General features: G+C 52.6%; 1 protein-coding gene across 4 annotated transcripts in view; it reads right to left on the bottom strand.

Annotated features, from left to right (window-relative positions):
* Positions 1 to 20,519, bottom strand: part of LOC140718501 (uncharacterized) — a 67,478-nt gene that overhangs the window by 9,109 nt on the left and 37,850 nt on the right. For all 4 annotated transcript variants that reach the window (XM_073032409.1, XM_073032411.1, XM_073032412.1 and 1 more), the window contains 4 exons: positions 8,420 to 8,483; positions 6,603 to 6,736; positions 5,705 to 5,851; positions 2,141 to 2,227 (listed from right to left, as the gene is read on the bottom strand). In XM_073032409.1, the coding sequence (XP_072888510.1) occupies positions 2,141 to 2,227; positions 5,705 to 5,851; positions 6,603 to 6,736; positions 8,420 to 8,483 (432 nt within the window). The remainder of the gene's footprint in view (positions 1 to 2,140; positions 2,228 to 5,704; positions 5,852 to 6,602; positions 6,737 to 8,419; positions 8,484 to 20,519) is intronic.

The following is a 20,519-nucleotide window of genomic DNA, read 5'->3' as shown; positions in this document are numbered from 1 at the left end:
CCTGGCAGAAATATTTAAAATGTTGATATCCATGGGTCAGGTGCCGGAGGATTGGAGGATAGCTCATGTAGTTCCGTTGTTTAAAAAAGGCTCAAAAAGTAAGCTGGGAAATTATAGGCCGGTAAATTTGACATCGATAGTAGGTAAATTATTGGAAGGAATACTAAGAGATAGGATCTGCAAGTATTTGGATAGACAGGGACTTATTAGAAACAGTTAGCATGGCTTTGTGCATGGTAGGTCATGTTTAACCAATCTATTAGAGTTTTTCGAGGAAGTTACCAGGAAAGTGGATGAAGGGAAGGCAGTGGATGTTGTTTACATGGACTTCAGTAAGGCCTTTGACAAGGTCCCGCATGGGAGGTTAGTTAGGAAGATTCAGTCGCTAGGTATACATGGAGAGGTAGTAAATTGGATTAGACATTGGCTCAATGGAAGAAGCTAGAGAGTGGCAGTGGAGGATTGCTACTCTGAGTGGAGGCCTGTGGCTAGTGGTGTGCCACAGGGATCTAAAGCTTGCAGAGGAATTGGGCTGAAAAATGGCAGATGGAGTTTAATGCGGACAAGTGTGAGGTCAAACCAAGGTAGAACATACAAGGTAAATGGTAGGACACTGAGGAGTGCAGTAGAACAGAGGGATCTGGGAGTACAGATACATAATTCCCTAAAAGTGGCGTCACAAGTAGATAGGGTTGTAAAGAGAGCTTTTGGTTCATTGGCCTTTATAAATCAAAGTATTGAGTATAAGAGTTGGAATGTAATGGTGAGGTTGTATAAGACATCGGTGAGACCGAATTTGGAGAATTGTGTGCCGTTTTGGTCACCTAATTACAGGAAGGATATTAATAAGGTTGAAAGAGTGCAGAGAAAGTTTACAAGGATGTTGCCGGGGCTTGAGAAACTGAGTTACAGAGAAAGGTTGAATAGGTTAGGACTTTATTCCCTGGAGTGTAGGAGAATGAGGGGTGAATGAGAGGTGTATAAAATTATGATGGGTATAGATAGAGTGAATGCAAGCAGGCTTTTTCCACTGAGGCTAGGGGAGAAACAAACCAGAGGTCATGGGTTAAGGGTGAAGGGGGAAAAGTTTAAAGGGAACATCGGGGGGGGGGCTTCTTCACGCAGAGAGTGGTGGGAGTGTGGAATGAGCTCCCAGATGAAGTGGTGAATGCGGGCTCACTTTTGACATTTAAGAAAAACTTGGACAGGTACATGGATGAGAGGGGCATGGAGGGATATGGCCCAGCTGCAGGTCAGTGGGACTAGGCAGAAGAATGGTTTGGCACAGCCAAGAAGGGCCAAAAGGCCTGTTTCTGTGCTGTAATGTTCTATGGTTCTATGGTTCTAATCCCTGTTTGTTATTAAGGGTTTTAATTGACATATAGACTTCGGCAACAGTAATGTCTGCTTCAGCACCAGGTTGGCTGTATGTAGAGAGACCTGCTTCACAGTTTAAGGTGGCAGACATCCCACCCTACAAAAACTCATTTCAGGGAATAACACACCCACCCCCCGCAACCCCATATTCCACTCGCTCCCCCCCCCCCCCAGTTGACCTCCAAGTGTGTATGTAATACATTGTTTAGTGATTTTGTCTAATCTGTAAACCAAGTTGGGTATATGCAGAAAATGTGACATTAAAATAAGTACTTATTCAGTATTATATTATCATGGAGTCATTTTTTTAAATTCTATTACAACCTTAAGCAAGTCTACAGGGAGTTTGGCCTCATCACGTAGGACATCAATAGAATAGCTCCTTAGCAGCTAACCAGCTGGATTAAAGAATGTTAGCTATGCGAATGAATGAATGACACCTATTAAACTCATTTAACCCACCATGGACAATAGAAAAGTCACAGTTGCAAACAGTGCAGCGAGCAACACTGTTCTTATTTTTGAGGCCAACTGTAAAGCCCACCCACAGAGAAAACTGATAGGTCTACTTAGCACGAAGAGAGACAAATCAGGATGCTCCCCCTCCTTCTCAAAAAATTCAATTTCCAGGATATTGTATATAATTTGCGGGTGTCAGGGGGCCGCTATCAATATGCGTGAGACTTCTGGAACTTCGGGAGAGGTGGGATATCTGAGGTGGTGTGGCGGTTCACCTCAGGGGTAGTAAAAAGCACACACTTACCTCATACTGAACAGCAGTTTTCTGCTCATCAGTGGAAAGTATAATGAGATCATCCAGAAATAAAACCATGATTCTTTCCTCAAACCTCTGAAAGAGTTAAAAACAAGTTAAACCACGTCAGTGAAGATGAGAATAGGTAAACGGTGTTTGCATCTTTAGTAGTATATGATAGGTGTAGTGTCTGCACTAGGTAGCCAGCATTGTGCACTGGGTATTCTTGCAGTGGATACTGGGTACTGGGCTGCGGGGTGCATGACACTGATATAAGGGTGCAGTAACCCACATTTTCAATGGGTCAGGGTGCATTGAACCATAGGGTGCATGGATTGGAAGCTAAAGCCTTTTTCAGGTATAAAGAATGAGGAAACTACTTCATGTAACAAGTGACAGCTGTACAAACTCGCTACTTGCCTGGGTCAGATGTTCCAGAAAATGACTCATGGTTCTGAGATAGCATAGAAGAAATCTGTGTGTGAGGGTGGGGAAAGAACCTGTTACAAACAATTGAATGTCTAGTATTTATATTTAGGTAATGGAAGTTGATAAATTTTAAAGAACAGTACGTGAGTTCTGTTTGTGCCTGACCTTTGAAAGCTCATGCTGTGGTGAGTAAGTTTCCTTTATCTGCTCTTTACACTGCTAGTTCCACTCACTGTCAACGATTCTGGGTACAGATATCATCACTGTTTTCTCTCTCTCTATCAGCTCACTGGGCCTGTCACAGGTACTCCTGATCATACTGTGGCTTCCACAGCTCTCCGATGGAAAGTCCGATATGAAGAGCCAGACTGAAGGACAAACTCTAGGTACCTCTGATCCCTGCAGCTCAGTTTGGTAATGAAGACAGCTCATAGAGAAATACAACACGGAAACAGATCATTCGACCTATCATGAACAGGCTGATCAATGGGCTGAACTCTCATTACTTGGTCTGTAGCCCCCCACTCCCCAGCCCGTGCCATCTCAGTGTTCACCTCTGCACAGCTGTCAGTGACTTCCGCCATTATTCTCAGCCTCTCAGCACCTCCCTCTGCAACTGGATCCTTGACTTTCTGACCAATTAGTAAAAAGAGGCAGGAAAACATCCACCATGACTGGCACCTTACAAGATGGTTTTCTCAGCTCCCTACTCTACTCCTTGGACAACCACAACTACAAGAGATACACTTAAGAGGGAAATCAGGTGGGCAAAGGGAGGGTATGAGATGAATCCGGTAGGTAAAGTAAGGAAAATCCCAAGAGGATAAAGAGTAGAACAGTGGCTAGGGAGAGAGTAGGTATCCCTAGAGATCAGCAAGGCTGTCTGTGTCTCGAGCTGCAAGAGATGGATGGCAATTTTAATGCATACAGTATTTCTCCTCGGTATTTACTGGAGAAAATTTTGCTTACTCAAGAGGTAAGGGAGACAATTGGAGATGTTTTGGATGACAATTATATTGCCAGGGTGTACGTATTTGCAGACTTACAGTGCATTAAGGTGGATAGGTTAATCACTTGGATGATGGAATTGATGGCTTTGTTGCAGAGTTCATGGATCATATGAAGAGAGGTGGAGGGGCAGGTAGTTTTGAGGAAGCAGAGAAGCTACAGAAGGACTTAGACAAATTAGGAGCATGGACAAAGAAGTGGCAGATGGAGTACAGTGTCAGGAAGCATATGGTCATGCACTTTCGTAGAAGAAATAGAAGGGTAGACTATTTTCTAAATGGAGGGAACATTCAAAAATCTGGGGACTTGGGAGTCCTTGTGCAGGATTCCCTAAAGGTTAATTTACAGGTTGAGTCGATAGTGAGGAAGGCGAATGCGATGTTAGCATTCATTTCAAGAGGACTAGAATGTTGAGGCTTTATAAAGCATTGGTGAGGCCTCACTTGGGATATTATGAGCAGATTTGGGCCTCTTATCTAAAAGAATGTGCTTACATTGGAGAGGGTTCAAGGAAGGTTCATGAAAATGATTCCAGGATTGAATGGCTTGTCATATGAAGAGTGTTTGATGGCTCTGGTGCTGTATTGATTGGAATTCAGAAGAATGAGGGGTGACCTCATTGAAATCTATGGAATGCTGAAAGATCTTGACAGAGTGAATGTGGAGAGGATGTTTCCTCTGGTGGGGGAGTCTATGGCCAAAGGACACAGACTCAGAATAGAGGGGTGTCCTTTTATAATGGAGATGAGGAGGAATTTCTTTAGCCAGAGAGTGGGGGATCTGTGGAATTCTTTGCCACAAGCAGCTGCAGAGGCCAAGTCTTTATGTGTATTTATTCAGAAGGGTAGATAGATTCTTGATTGCTCAAGGTACGAAGGGATACGGGGAGAAGGCAGTAGATTGGTGCTGAGAGGAAAAATGGATCAGTCATGATGAAATGGCACAGCTGACTTGATGGAGCAAGTGGCCTAATTCTGCTCCTATATATTATGGTCTTATGATTTTATATAACTCCCCAGGGCTTGATCTAGTGCATTCTTGGACATTGTGGAAGCTAGACAGGAAACTGCAGAGACCCTTGCAGAGATACCTGCTTGATTGTTACCCACTGGTGAAGTTCTTGAAGACTGGAAGATGGTTAATGTTGTTCCATTGTTTAAAAATGGTAGCTAGAACAAGCCAGAGAACTACCTGCTGGTTAGTGTTGCGAAAGTTACTTGGGGAAATTCTGAGGCACAGGACCTGTCAGCATTTGGATAGACATAGTCTGATTAGGAGAAGCATCGTGGCTTTGTGTGTGGGAAGTTGTTCTTGACAAACCTTTTAGAGCTTTTTGAAGAATTAATCACAAGGGTAGATGAGTGTAGGGCAGTGGAAGTTGTTTCTTTGGACTTTAGAAAGGCTTTGACAAGGTCCTTGCTGGTAGGCTGGTCAGGAACGTAAGGCTCTATGGGACCCATTTAGGTGGATTCAACATTGGAACATCGAAGCAGAGGAGGGTTGTTGAAGTACTTTCTCGGATTGGAGGCCGATGACTAGTCGGGTGTCACAGTAGTCAGTGTCAGGACCCTTGTTATTTGTTAGTTATATAAATGATTTGCATGTGACTGCACAAGCTTTGTCATTAAGTCTGCAGATGACCCAAAATTAGGAAGTGTTGACAGTGAAGATGATTTTGTAGATTACAGGGTAATCATGATTAGTTAGGAAGTGGTTTAAGGAGGGACAAATGGATTTCAGTACAGATAAGTATGAGGTGATGCATTTTCGAAAGTCAGACCAGCATAGGTCTTGTACTAGGGAGTGTAATGGAACACAGGGTTTTAAGAGTACAAGTGTACAGTTCATTGAAAGCAATGACACATTTAACATGCTGGCCTTCATTTGTCAGGGCTCTAAGTGTAGGAGTCACAATTGTACGAGTCATTGGTAAGGCTGCAGTTAAGAGTAGTGTTCAGTTTTGGCCTAGGAAAGATGTGGTTATACTGGAAAGAGTGCAAAGACTAGTTATTACTACTTAGTTATTGATAGTTAGTGATAATGAACCAGTTATTCATGATGTGCTGACTTGCTGTTTAGGATGAGGGTAAGGGGACAGAGATAACGTGCAGGGAATTAAGCAGGAAAAGGGCAGACCTGGCTGTGTGCAAAGCGGATTTGCACCATGGACAGGTAGACAATGTGTCCCATGTGCTGAATGGGGGTTCCTTCCCAACCCCGGATGGGGTTCTGCCGTAGGTACTTCTCCAGCTCCAGCCTCTTCCACACTTCATCGCAGGGAATCTCGAGTTAAACCAACACACGCAGAATATATTACAATAACTCAAAAGATGCAACTCTTTCACCAAGCACAATGCAGAAACTTTAAGTATCTCTCTATAGAAAGTTTGAGGAAATTAGTTAAATCATGAAGGAGAATTTGGGGTTGTGCTGTGGTACGGCAGGAAGTTGATGAATAGGTCACGAGATCTGTAGGCAGTGATTGCTATAACCTGTGCCACCCTCAGGCTGTGATCCAGACACCTCTGTGTCTTTCACTTTCTTAACTGCCTCACACTGAGTTATGTACTCAGCAATTGCCTCAGAGTAAATGAATGTCAACTCAGTGGTTTCCATCCATCTACCATCTACCTCCTGTGGCCTTTCGAATGTTCCCCTTACCCATTTTTCCCAAATAAGTTATCCACGCACTAACCACTGTGGGTCCATCACTGGGTCACAGATTCCCATGTGGGTCCGTCACTGGGTCACGGATTCCCGTGTGGATCTGTCACTGGGTCACGGATTCCCATGTGTGTCTGTCACTGGGTCACGGATTCCCGTGTGGGTCCGTCACTGGGTCATGGATCTCTGTATGGGTCTGACACTGTGTACTGATCTGATGATTTATTCTTGATTCCTGTTCCTCTGACTCCCCTTCACTGAAGTCAGTGACCCCACAGTGGATGCCGTTGCACTCTTCCGTTAATAGATCAAGAGCCCATGCCTGTGCCTGACATGGTCACTAGTGGTTACTGATGCAGTCGTCACTCACCAGCATTTCCAGTCTGTGCTGTTTATGGGGCCGATAGAGGGAAGCCTTCTTCACTCTCCTTGGTAAATGGGCCATCCATATTTGGAACTCTTCCTCGTTGGAACACATTATTATCTTGGAGTCAAACATTGAACCTGTGAGAATAAATATGACAAATATAGGAATGAGTGGAAATTTATCCTTGCTGGAACTGTGTGTGACATTGAAGAATAAATTCTCCTGTGGGGAAATGTTATAACAGTAGAATCCCTGGTCCTGCAGCAAAGAATGAAAGGGTTAACATATGAGGAGTGTTTGCTGGCTCTGGAGTTTACTCACTGGAGTTTAGAAGAGTGAGGGGGTATATTATTGAAACCTATCAAGGCCTAGAAAGGCAAAAGAAATATAAAAAAGCATCTTGTACTTATGGTCAAGATGGCGGCAGCAAACGATTCCTTGGGTGACATCTTCCAGATAGTCAGTCATTTCAGCTTTTCAATGTCTTCTACTTATTCTTTTTATCATAATTGTGTTTTTGAAACTGTTGGGGTTTGTGACTTACAGTCTGTAGTTTGATCTAGTGAGCTAGAACTCTACTGTCCCTGAGAAAACTCCGGGTAAGAAATGTGAGCACGAGCTATCACGAGGAGAAGCTCAGAGATGAGACAAGGGGCCATGATCGACTGCATTTCTCAGTGGTTAAAGTGTTGAAGTAGATTGAAATATCAAGGCAAATACGGAAGAGACCAAGCAGTTCTTGAAAAAGCCACTTGAGCTAGTTTGTGTTGCTGCCCTCAGTGGGGCCCTGGTTGGAGTTACTTCCCCTGGGGGAGGCGGTTGAGTCTCAGTGCTCTTGGAGATGTTGTTGAAATTCTGAGGTTTATGGATTGAACTGTAGTTCATATTGGCCTCCTTCAGCTCTATGCTATTTTTTGTGTTCTTGCCCATTCTTTCCTGTTGCAGATTGGCGGCTGGTAGTTTGGGTGAGTGAGGGGTTGGGGGTGGAGACTTTGGGGTTTGCAAGTTTTTGTTTATTTTTCTTTTAATGTGGGGGGGGATTGATGTCTTTCTTTCAACTTCTATGGCTTTCTGTATTTTATGGCTATCTGCAGAAGACAAATCTCAAAGTTTTAATCTGTATACATACTTAGAAAATAAAATTAACCTTTGAACCTTTTTAGATAGAGTGAATGTGGAGAGGATGTTTCCTGTAGTGGGGGAGTCTAGGACCAAAGGCTATAGCCTTAGAACAGAGGGATGTCCCTTTGGAACAGAGATGAGGAGAAATTTCTTTAGCCAGAGAGTGGCGAATCTGTGAAATTCATTGCCACAGATAGCAGTGGAGGCCAAGTCATTGAGTATATTTAAGCTGAGGTTGATAGGTTTTTAAGGATGTCAAAGGTTATGGGGTGACTAGGGTTTAGAAGGAAAATAAGCCAGCCATTATGAAATGGCAGTGTAGACATGAGGGCATGTATAGCCTAATTCTGCTTTTATGCCTTATGGCCAATGCTCCGGATCCACGTCTGTATTTCCCACCAGGTTCGCACCTGCATCTTAGAGACCTCACAGGAGCTCCATCATTACCCAGGCCAGTGATATCCACTTAAAATCGCCAAACTAGTCCCAACCCATCCCAATGCCCCACCTATCCCTGCCCCTACACCAGCTCTGACCCTGAAACCCTCCAATTCTTCCTGTGCCCTGCCCTGAGTCCCAGAGTGTTGGGTCAAGTTGGCACAGAGTTTCAGAGAAAGACACCCATGTCCATAGAAGATGAGCACTTTGTGCTTTGCTTTCAGGCTGGGTGTGGGAATATTTGGACCCTTCGTGCTTACCTGTAATTTCAAATGTGTTCTCCACTAACATTCTGACTGAAATCCCCGACAGAGGCAGCAGGCCCTGGGAAACAGAGAGAAGAAGGTTAACACTCATGCACCGTTGTCCCCATATCATAGGCTCTGCTTCCTTCGGTTAATTTACTTAATTTCTGCTTTTGTTATTCACCAGTTATAAGGCCATAAAACATAGGAGCAGAATTAGGCCATTTGCCCCTTCGAGTCTGCTCCACCATTTCATCCTGGCTGATCCAATTTTCTTTTCAGCCTCAGTCTCCTGCCTTCTCTCTGTATCCCTTCATGCCCTGACCAATCAGGAAGCTATCAATCTCTGCCTTAAATATACATAAAGCCGTGGCCTCCAAAGCTGGCTGTGGCAAAGAATTCCACAGATTCACCACCCTTTGACTAAAGAAATTCGTCCTTATCTCTGTTCTAAAAGGGCGCTGCTCTATTCTGAGGCTGTGTCTTCTGGTCTTAGACTCTCCACCATAGGAAACATCCTCTCCACATCCACTCTAACAAGGCCTTTCACCAGTCTCCAGTCACCCCTTATTCTTCTGAATTCCAGTGAATACAGGTCCAGAGCCATCAAACACTCTTCATATGACAAGCTATTCAATCCTGGAATCATTTTCATAAACCTCCTTTGAACTCTCTCCGGTGTCAGCACATCCTTTCTTAGATAAGGCGCCCAAATCTGCTCCAAATGAGGCTTCACCAGTGTTTTATAAAGACCCTACATTACATCCTTGCTTTTATATTCTAGTCCTCTTGAAATGAATGCTAGCATCACATTTGCTTTCCTCACCATAGACTCAACCTGCAAATTATCCTTTAGGGAATCCTGCACAAGGACTCCCAAGTCCCTTTGTGCCTCAGTTTTTTTGTATCTCTGTCCATTTAGAAACAGTCATCCCTTTCATTTCTTCTATCAAAGTGCATGACCATACACTTCCCGACACTGTATTCCATCTGTCATTTCTTTGGCCATTCTCCTAATCTGTCTAAGCCCTTCTGCAGTCTCTCTACTTCCTCAAAACTACCTGCCCCTCCAGTTATCTTCATATCGTCTGCAAACTTTGCAACAAAGCCATTAAATCCATTGTCCAAATCATTAACATATAACATTAAAAAAATTGGTCCCTGTGGAACACCACTAGTCACCAGCAGCTAACCAGAAAAGGCTCCCTTTATTCCCGCTCTTTGCCTCCTGCCAATCAGCTACAGCTTTATCCATGCTAAAATCTTTCCTGGAATTCCACGGCTCATAGCTTGTGAAGCAGCCTCATGGTGGCACCTTGTCAAAGGCCTTTTGAAAATCCAAATACACGACATCTACTGAGTCTCCTTTGTCTATCTTGCTTGTTATTTCTTCAAAAAACTTCAACAGATTTGTCAGGCAAAAATTTCCCTTGAGGAAACCATGCTGACTATGGCCTAATTTATCATGTGCCTCCAAGTACCCTGAGACCTCATCCTTAACAATCGACAACCAACATCTTCTCAGCCACTGAGGTCAGCCTAACTGGCCTATAATTTCCTTTCTCTACCTATCTCCCTTCTTGAAGAGTGGAGCGATATTTGCAATTTTTCAGTCTTCCAGAATCATTCTAGAATATAGTGATTCTTGAAAGGTCATTATTATTGCCTCCATGAACTCTTCAGAACCCTGGGATGTACACCATCTGGTCCATGTGACTTATCTACCTTCAGACCTTTCAGTTTCCCAAAACCCTTCTCGCTAGTAATGGTAACTTCACATACTTCATGACCCTTGACACCTGCAACTTCCACCATACTGCTAGTGTCTTCCACAGTGACGACTGATGCAAAATACCTATTCAATTCATCTACCATTTTGTTACCCCCATTACTACCTCCCCAGCAGTCAGATATCCACTCTCACTTCTCTTTTATACTTTATGTATCTGAAGAAACTTCTGGTGTTAATATTATTGGCTCGCTTGCTTTTGTATTCCATTTTTACCTTCTTAATGACTGTTTTAGTTGCCTTTTTTTGGTTTTTAAGAGCTTCCCAATCCTCTAACTTCCCACTTATTTTTGCTCTATTGTATGTCCTTTCTTTGGCTTTTCTGTTTGCTTTGACTTCTCTTTTTAACCACGGTTGTGTCATCTTTCCTTTAGAATACTTCTTTCTCTTTTGGATGTATATATCCTCTGCCTTCTGAATTCCTTCCAGAAACTCCTGCCATTGCTTCTCTACCATCATCCCTGCCAGAGTTCTTTTCCAATCAATTCTGGTCAACTGCTCTCTCATGCCTCATGATCACTTGCCCCTAAGGGTTCTTTTACTTTAAGCTCTCTAATCAATACCAGTTCATTGCACAACACCTAATCCAGATTAGCTGATCCCCTAGTGGGCTTAACCATGAGTAGAAACTCCTCCTCTTGGAATCCCACGCCAATCTAATTTTCCCAATCTACCAGCATATTAATGTTCCCCAAGTCTGTTGTAACACTACCCTTTTGGCATATATTTTCTATCTCCTGTTGTAATTTCTAGGCCATGTTGTTACTACTGTTTGGGGGTTTTGTATACAACTCCCATCAGGGTCTTTTTACACTTGCAGTTCCTTACTTCTATCTGCAATGATTCAATGCCTTTTGACCATATGTCACCTCTTTCTAATGATTTAATTTCACTGCTTACCAACAGAGCCATGCCACCCCCTCTGCTTTTCTGCCTATCTTTTAGATACAATGTTTATTCCTGGACATTAAGCTCCCAGTTACAATCTTCTTTCAGCCATGATTCAGTGATGCCTACGACATCATACCTGCCAATCTGCAACTGCGCCACAAATTCATCAACCTTATTCCATATACTACGTGCATTCAGATGTAACACCTTTAGTCCTGTATTCAGCTTTTTGGATTTTGTCTGCCTTTTACATTGCAACTCACCCTGGTGACTGCAGTTTTGCCCTATCATTGCCTCCCCTTGCTAGGAGTCACATTTTCTCTGTTTGTAAACTATCTACATCATCCTCAGCACTATCAAATTAGTTCAAATTAGTTGCCAAATTAGTTCAAACTCTCCCAAACAACTCGAACCAACCTGGAAACAAGGATATTGGGCTCCTGGTTAGGTGTAATCTATCCCTTTTATACAGGTCATACCTTCTCCAGAAGGGATCCCAATGATCCATAAATCTGAAATCCTGCCCCTTGCACCAGTTCCTCAGTCACACATCCACCTGCCATATCATCCTATCTTACTCTCACTAACACATGGCATAGGGAGTAATCCAGAGATTACTACCCTGTTTCTTAACTTTTTACATAGCTCCCTGAAATCTCTGTCCAGGACCTCCTCCTCACCTTGTCTACCTATGTCATTGGTGCCAAAATGCACCAAGACTTCTGGCTGCTAACCCTCACCCTTGAGAATGCCATGGATCTGATCCGAGACATCCCTGAGTCTGACACCAGGGAGGCACCATACCATCTGTGCGTCTCTATCGTGCCCACAGAACCTCGCCTCTGTTCCTCTGATTAAGGAATCTCCTATCTCTACTTCAGTCCTCTTCACCTCTCTACCCTTGTGGGGTACAACACCAGACGCAGTGCCAGAGACCTGGTCATTGTTCCCCCCCCTCCCCACGGCAGGTCATCACCTCAACAGTATCCAAAGTTTTATACTACTTATTGAGAGGAATGGCCACAGGTGTACTCTGCACTGGCTGTACATTTCCCTTCCTTCTCCTGACTGTCAACCAGTTACCTGTCTCCTGCAATCGAGGGGTGACGACCTCTCTGTAGCTCTTGTCTATCATCTCCTCATTCTCCCAAATGAAACAAAGGTCATCGAGCTGCAGCTCCATTTCCTGAATACGTTCTCTCAGGAGACGCAGCTCGGTGCACCTGGTATAGTTGGGTTTATCTGGAAGACACAGGATGTCCACACCCCACACAGAGTACAAAACATTGCCCCTGGAGACATTCTCACAACACTCCTCAGCCCTAACAGATAAGGGCGAACAAGTAAGTACAAAAGAGAGTAACTTACAAGATATTTTACCTCACCCAACCCTGATCTTGCTGAAGTCACTCTAAAGACTGGCTCACTCACCAGAACAGCTGCTCCGCTTGCACTTGAGTTATTTTTATTGGACCTTTCTAATGAATCCTTCTAGCTGACTGGACGCTCCTCAACTCAGAGAAACTGCTGTGTCTCATCCTGACTGAAAGTAGGCTCCTTTTACTCACCCCTGATGCCAGTTGTCCTACTCAGGAACTCAGTTCTGTGGCTCAGTGTTATGTGTCTGTTCATGTTCACACATCTGCCCATGTTCTACAGACATGGATGCAGTAGGAAACTGTGATACTGGGGTACTACAATGTCGGTGGAATGCAGTGGTGTGGAACTATATTGTTGGATGAATGTGGTGCTGGGGATCTGCTGAGATGGAGAACAGCGGTGTTGGAGAACTGCAGTGTTGGAGAACTGTGGTGATGGGAAACTGCAGTGGTGGGGGTCTGTGCTGGTGGGAGACTGCAGTGGTGGGGGACTGTGGTGGTGGTGGGAGACTGCAGTGGTGGGGGACTGTGGTGGTGGGAGACTGCAGTGGAGGGGGACTGTGGTGGTGGGAGACTGCAGTGGTGGGGGACTGTGGTGGTGATGGGAAACTGCAGTGGTGGGGGACTGTGGTGGTGGGAGACTGCAGTGGTGGGAGACTGCAGTGGTGGGGGACTGTGGTGGTGATGGGAGACTGCGGTGGTGGAGAACTGTGGTGGTGGGAGACTGCAGTGATGGGGGACTGTGGTGGTGGGAGACTGCAGTGGTGGGGGTCTGTGCTGGTGGGAGACTGCAGTGGTGGGGGACTGTGGTGGTGGTGGGAGACTGCAGTGGTGGGGGACTGTGGTGGTGGGAGACTGCAGTGGAGGGGGACTGTGGTGGTGGGAGACTGCAGTGGTGGGGGACTGTGGTGGTGGGAGACTGCAGTGGAGGGGGACTGTGGTGGTGGGAGACTGCAGTGATGGAGAACTGTGGTGGTGGGAGACTGCAGTGGAGGGGGACTGTGGTGGTGATGGGAAACTGCAGTGGTGGGGGACTGTGGTGGTGGGAGACTGCAGTGGTGGGAGACTGCAGTGGTGGGGGACTGCGGTGGTGATGGGAGACTGCGGTGGTGGAGAACTGTGGTGGTGGGAGACTGCAGTGGTGGGGGACTGTGGTGGTGATGGGAGACTGCAGTGGTGGGGGACTGTGGTGGTGATGGGAAACTGCAGTGGTGGGGGACTGTGGTGGTGGGAGACTGCAGTGGTGGGAGACTGCAGTGGTGGGGGACTGTGGTGGTGGGAGACTGCGGTGGTGGGAGACTGTGGTGGTGGGAGAATGCAGTGGTGGGAGACTGCAGTGGTGGGAGACTGTGGTGGTGATGGGAGACTGCGGTGGTGGGGGACTGTGGTGGTGGGAGACTGCAGTGGTGGGGGACTGTGGTGGTGATGGGAATGTGCAGTGATGGAGAACTGTGGTGGTGGGAGACTGCAGTGGTGGGGGACTGTGGTGGTGGGAGACTGCAGTGGTGGGAGACTGCAGTGGTGGAGAACTGCAGTGGTGGGAGACTGCAGTGATGGAGAACTGTGGTGGTGGGAGACTGCAGTGGTGGGGGACTGTGGTGGTGATGGGAAATTGCAGTGATGGAGAACTGTGGTGGTGGGAGACTGCAGTGGTGGGGGACTGTGGTGGTGGTGGGAGACTGCAGTGGTGGGGGACTGTGGTGGTGGGAGACTGCAGGTGGGAGACTGCGGTGGGGGACTGTGGTGGTGATGGGAATGTGCAGTGATGGAGAACTGTGGTGGTGGGAGACTGGTGGTGATGGGAAACTGCAGTGGTGGGGGACTGTGGTGGTGGGAGACTGCAGTGGTGGGGGACTGTGGTGGTGGGAGACTGCAGTGGTGGGAGACTGCAGTGATGGAGAACTGTGGTGGTGGGAGACTGCAGTGGTGGGAGACTGCAGTGGTGGGGGACTGTGGTGGTGATGGGAAATTGCAGTGATGGAGAACTGTGGTGGTGGGAGACTGCAGTGGAGGAAGACTGTGGTGGTGGGAGACTGCAGTGGTGGGGTTCTGTGGTGGTGATGGGAAATTGCAGTGATGGAGAACTGTGGTGGTGGGAGACTGCAGTGGTGGGAGACTGCAGTGGAGGGGGACTGTGGTGGTGATGGGGACTGTGGTGTTGGGGGGACGGTGGGGGTGGGGGACTGTGGTGTTGGGGGGACTGTGGGGGACTGTGATGGTGGGGGGACTGTGGTGGTGGTAGGGGGACTGTGGGAGTGGGGGTTGTGGTGGTGGTGGGACTGTGGGAGGGACTGCGGTTTTGGTGGGGGACTGTGGAGGGGGACTGTGGTGTTGGGGGGACTGTGGGGGACTGTGGTGGTGGGAGACTGCAGTGGTGGGAGACTGCAGTGGAGGGGGACTGTGGTGGTGATGGGGACGGTAGGGGTGGGGGACTGTGGTGTTGGGGGGACTGTGGGGGACTGTGGTGGTGGGAGACTGCAGTGGTGGGGGTCTGCAGTGGTGGAGAACTGTGGTGGTGGGAGACTGCAGTGGTGGGAGACTGCAGTGGAGGGGGACTGTGGTGGTGATGGGGATGGTAGGGGTGGGGCACTGTGGTGTTGGGGGGACTGTGGGGGTGGGGGACTGTGGTGGTGGGGGAATTGTGGGGGTGGGGAACTGTGATGGTGGGGGGACTGTGGGGGTGGGGGACTGTGGTGGGGGACTGTGGGGGGGGACTGTGGGGGGGACTGTGGGGGGGGACTGTGGTGGGGGGACTGTGGGGGGGACTGTGGTGAGGGGACTCTGGTGAGGAGGACTGTGGTTGGGGGACTGTGGGGGGAGATTGCGGTGGTGGGGGTCTGTGGGGGGGACTGTGGTGGGGGACTGTGGTGAGGGGACTGTGGGGGGGGGACTGTGGGGGGGACTGTGGGGGGGGACTGTGGTGGGGGACTGTGGGGGGGGGACTGTGGGGGTGGGGGACTGTGGGGGGGACTGTGGTGGGTGGACTGTGGGGGGGACTGTGGTGAGGGGACTGTGGTGAGGAGGACTGTGGTTGGGGGACTGTGGGGGGAGATTGCGGTGGTGGGGGTCTGTGGGGGGGACTGTGGTGGGGGACTGTGGTGAGGGGACTGTGGGAGGGGGACTGTGGGGGGGACTGTGGGGGGGGACTGTGGTGAGGGGACTGTGGGGGGGGACTGTGGGGGGAGACTGTGGGGGTGGGGGTCTGTGGGGGGGACTGTGGTGGGGGACTGTGGTGAGGGGACTGTGGTGGGGGGACTGTGGTGAGGGGACTGTGGTGGGGGGACTGTGGGGGGAGACTGTGGGGGGGACTGTGGTGAGGGGACTGTGGTGAGGAGGACTGTGGTTGGGGGACTGTGGGGGGAGATTGCGGTGGTGGGGGTCTGTGGGGGGGACTGTGGTGGGGGACTGTGGTGAGGGGACTGTGGGGGGGGGACTGTGGGGGGAGACTGTGGGGGTGGGGGTCTGTGGGGGGGACTGTGGTGGGGGACTGTGGTGAGGGGACTGTGGTGGGGGGACTGTGGTGAGGGGACTGTGGTGGGGGGGACTGTGGGGGGGACTGTGGGGGGGGGGAGGACTGTGGGGGGAGACTGTGGTGGTGGGGGGGACTGTGGTGGGGACTGTGGGGGGAGACTGCGGTGGTGGGGGGACTGTGGGGGGAGACTGTGGTGGTGGGGGGGACTGTGGTGGGGACTGTGGGGGGAGACTGCGGTGGTGGGGGGGACTGTGGGGGGAGACTGTGGTGTTGGGGGGACTGTGGTGGTGAGGGGACTGTGGGGGTGAGGGGACTGTGGGGAGACTGCTGTGGTGGGGGACTGTGGGGAGACTGTGGTGTTGGGGGGACTGTGGGGAGGACTGTGGTGGGGGGGGACTGTGGGGGTGGGGGACTGTGATGGTGGGGGGACTGTGGTGGGGGACTGTGGTGAGGGGACTGTGGGAGGGGACTGTGGTGGGGGGACTGTGGGAGGGGACTGTGGTGAGGGGACTGTGGTGGGGGGACTGTGGTGAGGGAACTGTGGTGAGGGGACTGTGGTGGGGGGGACTGTGGTGAGGGGACTGTGGTGGGGGGACTGTGGGAGGGGACTGTGGTGAGGGGACTGTGGTGAGGGGACTGTGGGAGGGGACTGTGGTGGGGGGACTGTGGTGAGGGAACTGTGGTGAGGGGACTGTGGTGGGGGGGACTGTGGTGAGGGGACTGTGGGGGGGGGACTGTGGTGGGGGGGACTGTGGTGGGGGGACTGTGGTGGGGAGACTGCGGTGGGGAGGACTGTGGGGGGGGACTGTGGGGGGGACTGTGGTGGTGGGGGGACTGTGGGGGGGACTGTGGTGGGGGGACTGTGGGGGGGACTGTGGGGGGGGACTGTGGTGAGGGGACTGTGGGGGGGGGACTGTGGGGGGGGGGACTGTGGGGGGGACTGTGGTGAGGGGACTGTGGTGAGGGGGGGGACTGTGGTGGGGACTGTGGTGAGGGGACTGTGGTGAGGGGGGGGACTGTGGGGGGGACTGTGGTGGGGACTGTGGTGAGGGGGGGGACTGTGGGGGGGACTGTGGTGGGGAGACTGTGGTGAGGGGGGGGACTGTGGTGAGGGGACTGTGGTGGGGGGACTGTGGTGAGGGGACTGTGGTGAGGGGGGGGACTGTGGTGGGGACTGTGGTGAGGGGACTGTGGTGGGAGACTGTGGTGAGGGGGGGGACTGTGGGGGGACTGTGGGGGTGAGGGGACTGTGGGGGGAGACTGTGGTGGGGGGGACTGTGGGAGGGGACTGTGGTGAGGGGACTGTGGTGAGGGGACTGTGGTGGGGGGACTGTGGTGGGGGGACTGTGGGAGGGGACTGTGGTGGGGGGACTGTGGTGGGGGGGACTGTGGTGAGGGGACTGTGGTGGGGGACTGTGGTGAGGGGACTGTGGGGGGAGACTGCGGTGTTGGGGGACTGTGGTGGGGGGAATGTGGGGGGAGACTGTGGTGTTGGGGGACTGTGGTGGGGGGACTGTGGTGAGGGGACTGTGGTGAGGGGACTGTGGTGAGGGGGGGGACTGTGGGGGGACTGTGGGGGTGAGGGGACTGTGATGGTGGGGGACTGTGGAGGGGGACTGTGGTGTTGGGGGGACTGTGGGGGGACTGTGGTGGTGGGAGACTGCAGTGGTGGGAGACTGCAGTGGAGGGGGACTGTGGTGGTGATGGGGACGGTAGGGGTGGGGGACTGTGGTGTTGGGGGGACTGTGGGGGACTGTGGTGGTGGGAGACTGCAGTGGTGGGGGTCTGCAGTGGTGGAGAACTGTGGTGGTGGGAGACTGCAGTGGTGGGAGACTGCAGTGGAGGGGGACTGTGGTGGTGATGGGGATGGTAGGGGTGGGGCTCTGTGGTGTTGGGGGGACTGTGGGGGTGGGGGACTGTGGTGGTGGGGGAATTGTGGGGGTGGGGAACTGTGATGGTGGGGGGACTGTGGGGGTGGGGGACTGTGGTGGGGGACTGTGGGGGGGACTGTGGGGGGGACTGTGGTGAGGAGGACTGTGGTTGGGGGACTGTGGGGGGAGATTGCGGTGGTGGGGGTCTGTGGGGGGGACTGTGGTGGGGGACTGTGGTGAGGGGACTGTGGGGGGGGGACTGTGGGGGGAGACTGTGGGGGTGGGGGTCTGTGGGGGGGACTGTGGTGGGGGACTGTGGTGAGGGGACTGTGGTGGGGGGGAGGACTGTGGGGGGGACTGTGGGGGGGGGGGAGGACTGTGGGGGGGACTGTGGGGGGGGGACTGTGGGGGGAGACTGTGGTGGTGGGGGGGACTGTGGTGGGGACTGTGGGGGGAGGACTGTGGTTGGGGGACTGTGGTGGGGGGACTGTGGTGAGGGGACTGTGGTGGGGGGGAGGACTGTGGGGGGACTGTGGGGGGGGGAGGACTGTGGGGGGGACTGTGGGGGGGGGACTGTGGGGGGAGACTGTGGTGGTGGGGGGGACTGTGGTGGGGACTGTGGGGGGAGACTGCGGTGGTGGGGGGACTGTGGGGGGAGACTGTGGTGTTGGGGGGACTGTGGGGGTGAGGGGACTGTGGGGAGACTGCTGTGGTGGGGGACTGTGGGGAGACTGTGGTGTTGGGGGGACTGTGGTGGGGGACTGTGGTGAGGGGACTGTGGGAGGGGACTGTGGTGAGGGGACTGTGGTGAGGGGACTGTGGGAGGGGACTGTGGGAGGGGACTGTGGTGGGGGACTGTGGTGAGGGGACTGTGGTGGGGGGACTGTGGTGGGGGGACTGTGGGAGGGGACTGTGGTGGGGGACTGTGGTGGGGGGACTGTGGTGGGGGACTGTGGTGGGGGACTGTGGTGGGGGACTGTGGTGGGGGGACTGTGGGAGGGGACTGTGGGTGGGGGGACTGTGGGAGGGGACTGTGGTGGGGGGGGACTGTGGGAGGGGACTGTGGTGAGGGAACTGTGGTGGGGGGGACTGTGGGAGGGGGACTGTGGTGGGGGGACTGTGGGAGGGGACTGTGGTGGGGGGACTGTGGTGGGGGGACTGTGGTGGGGGGACTGTGGTGGGGGGACTGTGGGAGGGGACTGTGGGAGGGGACTGTGGTGGGGGACTGTGGTGGGGGACTGTGGTGGGGGGACTGTGGGAGGGGACTGTGGTGGGGGGACTGTGGGAGGGGGACTGTGGGAGGGGGACTGTGGTGGGGGGACTGTGGTGGGGGGGACTGTGGGAGGGGGACTGTGGTGAGGGGACTGTGGGAGGGGACTGTGGTGGGGGACTGTGGTGGGGGGACTGTGGTGGGGGACTGTGGGAGGGGACTGTGGGGGAGGGGGGACTGTGGTGGGGGACCTGTGGTGGGGGGGACTGTGGTGGGGGGGACTGTGGGAGGGGACTGTGGTGAGGGGACTGTGGTGGGGGACTGTGGTGAGGGGACTGTGGGAGGGGACTGTGGTGGGGGGACTGTGGTGGGGGACTGTGGTGAGGGGACTGTGGTGGGGGACTGTGGTGAGGGGACTGTGGTGGGGGGGACTGTGGTGGGGGGACTGTGGTGAGGGGACTGTGGTGAGGGGACTGTGGTGAGGGGGGGGACTGTGGGGGGGACTGTGGGGGGTGAGGGGACTGTGGGGGGAGACTGTGGTGGGGGGACTGTGGGAGGGGACTGTGGTGAGGGGACTGTGGTGAGGGGACTGTGGTGAGGGGGGGGACTGTGGTGGGGACTGTGGTGAGGGGACTGTGGTGGGAGACTGTGGTGAGGGGGGGGGACTGTGGGGGGGACTGTGGGGGTGAGGGGACTGTGGGGGGAGACTGTGGTGGGGGGACTGTGGGAGGGGACTGTGGTGAGGGGACTGTGGTGAGGGGACTGTGGTGGGGGGACTGTGGTGGGGGGGACTGTGGTGGGGGGACTGTGGGAGGGGACTGTGGTGGGGGGGACTGTGGTGGGGGGACTGTGGTGAGGGGACTGTGGTGGGGGGACTGTGGTGGGGGGACTGTGGTGGGGGGACTGTGGTGAGGGGACTGTGGGAGGGGACTGTGGTGGGGGGACTGTGGGAGGGGACTGTGGTGGGGGGGACTGTGGTGAGGGGACTGTGGGAGGGGACTGTGGTGGGGGGACTGTGGGAGGGGACTGTGGTGGGGGGGACTGTGGTGGGGGGACCTGTGGGAGGGGACTGTGGTGGGGGGACTGTGGTGGGGGACTGTGGTGGGGGGGACTGTGGTGAGGGGACTGTGGGGGGAGACTGCGGTGTTGGGGGACTGTGGTGGGGGGAATGTGGGGGGAGACTGTGGTGTTGGGGGACTGTGGTGGGGGGACTGTGGTGAGGGGACTGTGGTGAGGGGACTGTGGTGAGGGGGGGGGACTGTGGGGGGACTGTGGGGGTGAGGGGACTGTGATGGTGGGGGACTGTGGAGGGGGACTGTGGTGTTGGGGGGGACTGTGGGGGACTGTGGTGGTGGGAGACTGCAGTGGTGGGAGACTGCAGTGGAGGGGGACTGTGGTGGTGATGGGGACGGTAGGGGTGGGGGACTGTGGTGTTGGGGGGACTGTGTGGGGACTGTGGTGGTGGGAGACTGCAGTGGTGGGGGTCTGCAGTGGTGGAGAACT

The sequence above is a fragment of the Hemitrygon akajei genome, chromosome 29 (genome assembly GCF_048418815.1).
Source record: "Hemitrygon akajei chromosome 29, sHemAka1.3, whole genome shotgun sequence".
Classification (NCBI taxonomy): domain Eukaryota; kingdom Metazoa; phylum Chordata; class Chondrichthyes; order Myliobatiformes; family Dasyatidae; genus Hemitrygon; species Hemitrygon akajei.
The sequence above is the reverse complement of the archived record's forward strand: the minus strand, read 5'-3'. Positions and strand labels throughout refer to the sequence as shown.